The sequence below is a fragment of the Oncorhynchus gorbuscha genome, linkage group LG23 (assembly GCF_021184085.1).
Source record: "Oncorhynchus gorbuscha isolate QuinsamMale2020 ecotype Even-year linkage group LG23, OgorEven_v1.0, whole genome shotgun sequence".
NCBI classification, from domain to species: Eukaryota; Metazoa; Chordata; class Actinopteri; order Salmoniformes; family Salmonidae; genus Oncorhynchus; species Oncorhynchus gorbuscha.
Window position 1 is genome coordinate 47405389 of NC_060195.1, and position 9698 is coordinate 47415086.

A 9698-nucleotide genomic window follows, 5' to 3' on the forward strand; every position below is an offset into this window, starting at 1 on the left:
AGGGCCCAGTGAGTGTGTGTGTGTGTAGGGCCCAGTGAGTGTGTGTGTGTGTGTGTGTAGGGCCCAGTGAGTGTGTGTGTGTGTGTGTGTAGGGCCCAGTGAGAGTGTGTGTGTAGGGCCCAGTGAGTGTATGTGTGTAGGGCCCAGTGAGTGTGTGTGTAGGGCCCAGTGAGTGTGTGTGTAGGGCCCAGTGTGTGTGTGTGTGTGTGTGTGTGTGTGTGTGTGTGTGTGTGTGTGTGTGTGTGTGTGTGTGTGTGTGTGTGTGTGTGTGTGTGTGTGTGTGTGTGTGTGTGTGTGTGTGTGTGTAGGGCCCAGTGAGTGTGCATAGAGAAAGTGCAAAAATAACAATAAAAGGTCAATAAAGATACAAGGTTTACTCAGATCGTCCGTGTCAGCTATTTTGTTAGCTATTTATCATTCTTATTGCTTGGGGATAGAAGCTGTTCAAGAGCCTGTTGGTGCCATACTTATGCACCGGTACCTATTCCTGTGCGGAAGCAGAGAGAATAGTCTATTGCTTGGGTGGTTGCAGTCATTAATATTTTCTCTGGGCCTTCCGACCACACTGCCTGATATATACTGAATAAAAAAATGTACGCAACATGCAACAATTTCAAAGATTTTAAAAAATATAAAGAAATCAGTCAATTTAAATAAATTCATTAGACCCTAATCGATGGATTTCACATGACAGGGCAGGGGTGCAACCATGGGCCTTAGAGGGCATAGGCCCACCCACTGGGGAGCCAGACCCAAACAACTAGAATTTGTTTTTCCCACAAAAGGGCTTTATTACAGACAGAAATACTCCTCTCAGCCCCTTCAGACAATCCCACAGGTGAAGAAGCCGGATGTGGGGATCCTGAGCTGGTGTGGTTACACGTGGTCTGTGGTTGTAAGGCTGGTTGTATGTAGTGCCAAAATCTGTAAAACAACGTTGATGTGGCTTATGGTAGAGAAATCAGCATTAAATTCTCTGGACACAGCTCTAGTGGACATTCCTGCACTCAGCATGCCAATTGCACGCTCCCTTAAAACTTGAAACATCTGTGGCATTGTGTTATGTGACAGAACTGCACATTATAAAGTGCCATTTTGTTGTCCCAAGCACAAGGTGCACCTGTGTAATGATCATACTGTTTAATTAGCTTCTGGATATGCCACAGCTGTCAGGTGGATGAATTATCTTGGCAAAGGAGAAATGCTCAATAACAGGGATGTCAACACATTTGTGCACACAACTGAAGAGAAATATGATTATTGTGCGTATGGAAAATGTCTGGAGTTTTGTATTTCAACTCATGAAACATGGGACCAACACTTTACATGTTGCGTTTATATTTTTGTTCAGTGTAGATGTACTGGATGGCAAGGAGATGTGCCCCAGTGATGTCCTGGGCTGTCTCCACCACCCTCTGTAGAGCCATGTGATTGAGGGCGGTGCTATTGCCACACCAGACATTTACTTTTTGAGGATTTGAGGGCCCATGCCAAACTTTTCCAACCTCCTGAGAGGGAAGCGGGGCTGTCGCGCCATGTTAACGACCGTACGCTTGTGTTTGGATCATTTTAAGTCTTCAGTGATTTGGACACCGAGGAACTTGAAGATCTCGACCTGCTCCACTGCAGCCCCATCGTGCTCCTTGGTCTTACTGACATTGAGGGAGAGGTTGTTGTTCTAGCACCACACTGCCTGGTCACTGACATCCTCCCTGTAGGCTGACTCATCTTCACCAGTGATCAGGCCTACCACCGTCAGGTCGTCAGCAAACTTGATGATGGTCCTGGAGTCGTGCGTGGCTACGCAGTTGTGGGTGAACAAGGAATAGAGGAGGGGACTAAGCAAACACCCCTGTGGGGCCCCTGTGTTGAGGGATCCAGGATCCAGTTGCAGAGGGAGGTGTGAACGCAATGGTGTTGAACGCTGAGCTGTAATCAATGAACAGCATTTTCACATAGGTATTCCTCTTATCTAAGTGGGTGAGGGTAGTGTGGAAAGCAATTCAGTTTGCGTCATCTATGGACCTGTTGGGGCAGTATGCAAACAAGTGGGTTTAGGGTGTCTGGGATGATGGAGCTAATGTGTTGCCATAACCAGCCTCTCAGAGCACTTCATGATTACAGATGTGAGTGCTATAGGGCGGTAGTCATTGTGGCATGAAGCTTTAGAGTTCTTGGGGACAGGAATGATAGTGGTCTTCTTAAAACATGTGTGGATTATAGACTGGGACACGGTGAGGTTGAGAAGTACCCTAATATGCCCGCCAGTTGTTCTGCCCATGCTCTGAGACTGCTCCCTGGATTACTGTCGGTCCCGCGCCCTTGCAGGTGTTGACCCGATTAAAGATGTTTCTCACGTCGGCCTTGGAGAGCGAGATCACCAAATCGTCTGGGTCACGGCCATCCCACCCGGCACGACGTTGCTGTTTTCAAAGCTGGCATAAAATGCATTGAGTTGGTCGAGTAGAGAGGCATCATTTGGGCAGATCACGGTTGGATCTTCCTTTGTATTCCGTAATGGACTGTAGCCCCTGCCACATGCGGCGAGCGGCGGAGCCAGCGTAATTTACATTGTCATTTTGCTCATTTGATGACTCTGCAGAGGTCATAGAGGTAGTTGTTGTACTTTTTGTCCTACCATCACTTTAACAGGAAGGAGGGAAAATCATGTTGGAAACGAGGATGAGCACAGGAACTGAAGTCTCTTGGACAGGCTAAGACTTGAGACCATGCGGGTTGAGACCTATGGAACAGTATTACCATGAGCTATATGTATTCCTTTCATACAACATAGTCATAACTGACTGGGAAGAGAGTACTGCCTGTGAGTCGGCCCTCTAGAACTGTAATCTTCACAAGCTAATAAGGCACACCTGTGTTGTGTGAATGGAAAGGGGAATACCTATTTATTTATTTTATTTATTTCACCTTTATTTAACCAGGTAGGCAAGTTGAGAACAAGTTCTCATTTACAATTGCGACCTGGCCAAGATAAAGCAAAGCAGTTCGACAGATACAACGACACAGAGTTACACATGGAGTAAAGCAAACATACAGTCAATAATACAGTAAACAAGTCTATATTCAATGTGAGCAAATGAGGTGAGAAGGGAGGTAAAGGCAAAAAAAGGCCATGGTGGCAAAGTAAATACAATATAGCAAGTAAAACACTGGAATGATAGTTTTGCAATGGAAGAATGTGCAAAGTAGAAATAAAAATAATGGGGTGCAAAGGAGCAAAATAAATAAATAAATAAAATATATACAGTTGGGAAAGAGGTAGTTGTTTGGGCTAAATTATAGGTGGGCTATGTACAGGTGCAGTAATCTGTGAGCTGCTCTGACAGTTGGTGCTTAAAGCTAGTGAGGGAGATAAGTGTTTCCAGTTTCAGAGATTTTTGTAGTTCGTTCCAGTCATTGGCAGCAGAGAACTGGAAGGAGAGGCGGCCAAAGAAAGAATTGGTATTGGGGGTGACTAGAGAGATATACCTGCTGGAGCGTGTGCTACAGGTGGGAGATGCTATGGTGACCAGCAAGCTGAGATAAGGGGGGACTTTACCTAGCAGGGTCTTGTAGATGACATGGAGCCAGTGGGTTTGGCGACGAGTATGAAGCGAGGGCCAGCCAACGAGAGCGTACAGGTCGCAATGGTGGGTAGTATATGGGGCTTTGGTGACAAAACAAATTGCACTGTGATAGACTGCATCCAATTTGTTGAGTAGGGTGTTGGAGGCTATTTTGTAAATGGCATCGCAAAGTCGAGGATTGGTAGGATGGTCAGTTTTACAAGGGTATGTTTGGCAGCATGAGTGAAGGATGCTTTGTTGCGAAATAGGAAGCCAATTCTAGATTTAACTTTGGATTGGAGATGTTTGATATGGGTCTGGAAGGAGAGTTTACAGTCTAGCCAGACACCTAAGTATTTGTAGTTGTCAGAGCCGTCCAGAGTAGTGATGTTGGACAGGCGGGTAGGTGCAGGTAGCGATCGGTTGAAGAGCATGCATTTAGTTTTACTTGTATTTTAGAGCAATTGGAGGCCACGGAAGGAGAGTTGTATGGCATTGAAGCTTGCCTGGAGGGTTGTTAACACAGTGTCCAAAGAAGGGCCAGAAGTATACAGAATGGTGTCGTCTGCGTAGAGGTGGATCAGAGACTCACCAGCAGCAAGAGCGAACTCATTGATGTATACAGAGAAGAGAGTCGGTCCAAGAATTGAACCCTGTGGCACCCCCATAGAGACTGCCAGAGGTACGGACAGCAGACCCTCCGATTTGACACACTGAACTCTATCAGAGGAGTAGTTGGTGAACCAGGCGAGGCAATCATTTGAGAAACCAAGGCTGTCGAGTCTGCCGATGAGGATGTGGTGATTGACAGAGTCAAAAGCCTTGGCCAGATCAATGAATACGGCTGCACAGTAATGTTTCTTATCGATGGCGGTTAAGATATCGTTTAGGACCTTGAGCGTGGCTGAGGTGCACCCATGACCAGCTCTGAAACCAGATTGCATAGCAGAGAGTCAACCTAGTCAGTTTTCCAACTGAAATGAGTCTTCTGTATTTAATCCAACCCCTCTGAATCAGAGAGGTGCCGGGGGGGGGGCAGCCATAATCAACATCCACGTCTTCGGCGCCCCGGGGAACAGTGGGTTAACTGTCTTGCTCAGGGGCAGAACGACACATTTTTACTCAGAAGTAGAGTTGCACTTCAGTGACAGTGCGTCGTGAAAGCCGTTGAAAGCTGGAAACCGGGCATAGATCTGAGTGTATGATAGGGGTATGAATAAAAGATGGAGGAACTGTTATACTCAAGCAGTAGACTTGTTCTACCGCTTCTCCGTGAAAGCACTGCCGATGGCCTTCACAAAGCAGAATTATGCAAAATGTTGCTTTAATGAATTGGTCTATGTATCAAATAGTGGATCTGAACTGGCAAAAAGCAAGCTAACAAAAATGCTGATATTTTCCTAAAGGCTGCTTCAAATTAAGAAAATGTAATATATTCAACTACCACTATATGGTAGTGTATGGCACTCCACTTATGCCAACATTTATCTTGTGTGAAGTAACACACAGCACAACAATAAATAACAAGTATTCCGGTCTATTCAAACCTCAGCACACTCACCTGTTGAGCCAGTGTCCCAGGTCTGGCAGATGAACCCACTGCACCCCGGTCTGGTTGAGCGAGCGCAGCAGACGGCAACACGCCAGGGTAAGCAGCGGTGTTGCCAGGGCCAGCCACCTCTCTGAATCTGCGCCTGTCACCCCCAAATCAGTCAACGGTGAGGCTACCGCATCCTCCTCTTTGGAAGGAGAGAGGCAGTCTTCGTCCTCTGAACACCCTATGACGCCGATGTTGGCCCTGCGCTCCCGGAAGTACTTGCGACAGACGTCCTGGAATACGACGAGACAGAGGGTGTTGAGAAGGAAGTACCAGACCTGGTGCTCCTCCTCCACGAAGCTGCTGGCCGACAGGCTAAGGGTGTGGCCAGCTGTGCCAGCCAGGAGCAGAATGTCAAGTTCCGACAGCGACCACCCACCGCCGCTGGCACGGGATGGAGACTAGGGGAGAAGGAGACAAAGAGAAGATGTCATATTAGGCTCACAGGCCGCTACTGGAATATAAACAACTAATTACACATAAACACATTGGCCAAACCACAGCATAGAGTTGACTTCACATCAAAGCAATACAATTAATACAGAGTAACCTAAACTTACCAAAACGATCAAGATAAAAACTGCAATTAAAATCCCGGCCAATACGTTCTAGTTGAAGTCATTTTAACACAATAACATATCAGGGAGCACAGATGCCCCAACCTAGAAAGAGAAGGCTTTTTGATGACGTTCCCAAGATCCTGACCTAAGCTGTTAGAAAGCAGAACACAACAACAAAGAGAGAGTATATTTCTACTTTAGGACCATGCGTGTGTTTGTGTGTCTGTGTGTCTGTGTGTTTTCGCCCCACACTGAGTTGTAGTACTCCCCCTGGGGCTTGTTGTTGACTCAGTACTCAGGGGGAGCCTGACAGAGTGAGTAAGTGGACTCCTCTGATCCCACTAAGTTAACACACTGTCATTGGGGACAGCAGCTAAAACTCACAGGGACAGAGTGTGTGTAACGTGCTTCAGGGCCACTCAAATCTATTGACCGACTATCGAAATCTATTGTCTGTATTGTAGTATTCATTTTCCTTCCCTCACACTCCCTCAAAATGGTACGAGTAAAGGAAACATCATGAAATGAATTAGTACACAAACAAAAGAAGGTGAAGTGATCGCGTTCCATAAACACAGACCCCCCCAGTAGCGTATCACGGTAACACGCTGCTCCACAGAGAGGGGCTCGTCCTCGCCAAGTGCCACTCACGCATCGGCGGGAGGGGCGCACCATGCCGCAAGCTCAGCAGAGGGGAAAACGGAATGCGTAAGCAGAACTCTGTTTGTGTAAACCAAAGTCAGGGGGGGGGGAACACCCTTTCTTTGTTAATTTCTCCTTTCTTCATCATCCCTCTTTCCCTCTGTTGCTTCAAGGTCCCTGAGCTGAGGAACGGAGGGTACTTGAATCGCAACAGCATTTGCCTGGAATGGTCTCACATCTGCCAATTTCTCAGATTTGTTGGGGCTGGCCAGGATTTAATGTACTGTCTGCTTATGGCTAACCAAAATGAGTGTCAAACCGTGGCTATATACAGTCAGGAACAACATTCGAATCAAATCACATTTTATTGGTCACATGCGACAAATACAACAGGTGTAGACTTACTAACAAGCCCATTCCCAACAATGCAGAGTTACAAAGACAAATACTTCCTAAGTACAAAAAAGGTTACAGTAACACAATAAAATAACAATAACGAGGCCATGTACAAGGTTTACAAGTACCGAGTCAATGTGCAGGGGTACCAGGTAATTGAAGTAATTGAGGTAATACAGTATGTACGTGTAGGTAGGGGTAAAGTGACTAGGCAAAAATGATAGATAATAAACAGAGTAGCAGCAGTGTTGGTAGTTGAGGTAATATGTACGTGTAGGTAAGGGTAAAGTGACTAGGCAATCAGGATAGATAAACAGAGTAGCAGCGTGGGTGAAGAGCGTCAAAGAGTGTGAAAGTGTGTCTGTGTGTTAGTGTGTGGCATTAATAGGCGCGTGTGTGTGTGAGTCTATGTAGAGTGTTTTATTTGTGTTGGAGTATCAGTGTAGTATGTATGAGTGGGTTGGTGAAGTCTCCTGAGTGTGCATAGAGCTGGTGCAAAAAAATATAAACAAATTCATGAATATAATAAAAGCGAGTCAATGTAAATAGTCCAGGGTCCATTGGCAGAGGGAGGTGTTCAGTCCCAGTGTCCTTAGCTTAGCAATGAGCTTAGAGGGCACTGTGGTGTTGAACGCTGAGCTGTCGTCAATGAACAGCATTCTCACGTGTGTGTTCCTTTTTTATCCAGGTGGGAAAGAGCAGTGTGGAGTGCAAAAGAGATGGTGTCGTTGGTGGATCTGTTGGGGGCGGTATGCGAATTGGAGGGTGTCCAGGGTTTCTGGGATGATGGTGTTGATGTGAGCCATGACCAGCCTTTCAAAGCATTTGATGGCTACAGATAGATGTGAGTGCTACGGGGCGGTAGTCATTTAGACAGGTTACCTTGTTGTTCTTGGGCACAGGGACTATGGTGGTTTGCTTGAAACATGTAGTTATTACAGGCTGTACTTATTAATGAAGCCAGTGACTGCGGTGGTAAACTGCTCAATGCCATCGGATGAGTCCCGGAACATATTCCAGTCTGTGCTAGCAAAACAGTCCTGTAGCTTAGCATCTGCTTCATTGGACCACTTCCTGTTTGAGTTTTCACTTGTAAGCAGGTATCAGGAAAGTAGAGTTCTGGTCAGATTTGCTAAATGAAGGCAGAGGGAGAGCTTTGTATGTGTCTCTGTGTTTGGAATAAAGGTGATCTAGAGTTTTTTTTTTGCACAGGTGACATGCTGGTAGAAATGAGGTAAAACAGATTCCAGTTTTTCTGCATTAAAATCACAGGCCACTAGGAGTGTCACCTATGGATGAGTATTTTCTTGATTGCTTATGGTCTTGTAGAGCTCGTTGAGTGCATCCTTAGTGCCAGCATAGTTTTGTGGTGGTAAATAGACCGCCATGGAAAAATAAGGGTATAAAACTCATGGTAAATAATAGTCTACAGTTTATCATGAGGTAATCCATCTCAGGCGAGTTAGAAAATCTCTAAATAAGCTGAGACTTCCTTAATATTAGAGATCGCGCACCAGCTGTTGTTAACAAAGAGACACACACCACCCCCACGATGTTACCAGACACTGCCGTCCTTCCGATGCATAGAAAACCCAGCTAACTGTATATTATCCATGTCCTTGTTCAGACATGACTCCGGGAAGAAAAGCATATTACCGTATTTCATGTTCCGTTGATAAGAAAATAAATACAATTATTGATAGTAGAGGTCAACCGGCATTGCTGATTAATTAGGGCCGATTTCAAGTTTTCATAACAATCGGTAATAGCCATTTTTGGATGCCGATTATGGCCGATTAACTTGCAATCCACGAGGAGACTGAATGGCAGGCTAACCACCTGTTACTCGAGTGCAGAAAGGAGCCAAGGTAAGGTGCTAGCTAGCATTAAACTTATCTTATAAAAAAACAATCAATCTTAACATAATCACTCGTTAACTACACATGGTTGATGATATTACTAGTTTAACTAGCTTGTCCTGCGTTGCAAATAATCAATGAGGTGCCTGTTAATTCATCATCGAATCACAGCCTACTTTGCCAAACGGGTGATGATTTAACAAAAGCGCATTAGCGTCATGGTATATTGCAGCAGTCTGGACAGCTCATTGTGAACTGTGTGAAGACCATTTCTTCCTAACAAAGACCGTAATGAATTTGACAGAATTTGACATGATTATGACATAACATTGAAGGTTGTGCAATATAACAGCAATATTTAGGCTTAGGGTTGACACCCGTTCGATAAAATACGGAACGGTTCCGTATTTCACTGAAAGGATAATAGTTTTGTTTTCGAAATGATAGTTTCCGGATTTGACCATATTAATGACATAAGGCTTGTGTTTCTGTGTGTTTATTATATTATAATTAAGTCTATGATTTGATATTTGATAGAGCAGTCTGACTGAGCGGTGGTAGGCAGCAGCAGGCTGGTAAGCATTCATTCAAACAGGACTTTCCTGCGTTTCCCAGCAGCTCTTCGCAATGCTTGAAGCACAGCACTGTTTATGACTTCAAGCCCATCAACTCCCGAGATGAGGCTGGCAATAGTCAAAAGTATATGAAATACAAATGATATAGAGAGAAATAGTCCTATAATAACTACAACCTAAAATTTCTTAACTGGAAATATTGAAGGATGCCAATAGTCAAAAGTATATGAAATACAAATGATAGAGAGAGAAATAGTGCTATAATAACTACAACCTAACATTTCTTAACTGGAAATATTGAAGACTATAAAGGAACCACCAGCTTTCACATGTTCTCATGTTCTGAGCAGGGAACTTAAATGTTAGCTTTTTTACTTGCAATCCACGAGGAGACTGAATGGCAGGCTAACCACCTGTTACTCGAGTGCAGAAAGGAGCCAAGGTAAGGTGCTAGCTAGCATTAAACTTATCTTATAAAAAAACAATCAATCTTAACATAATCA

The 9698-nt window shown here is 44.8% G+C and overlaps 1 protein-coding gene across 1 annotated transcript in view; it reads right to left on the reverse strand.

Annotated features, from left to right (window-relative positions):
- LOC124011338 (GPI ethanolamine phosphate transferase 2-like) overlaps nucleotides 1-9698 on the reverse strand; it is a 134254-nt gene that overhangs the window by 39035 nt on the left and 85521 nt on the right. Inside the window, exon 9 of the mRNA XM_046324617.1 lies at nucleotides 5128-5564. Within this exon, the coding sequence (XP_046180573.1) occupies nucleotides 5128-5564 (437 nt within the window). The remainder of the gene's footprint in view (nucleotides 1-5127; nucleotides 5565-9698) is intronic.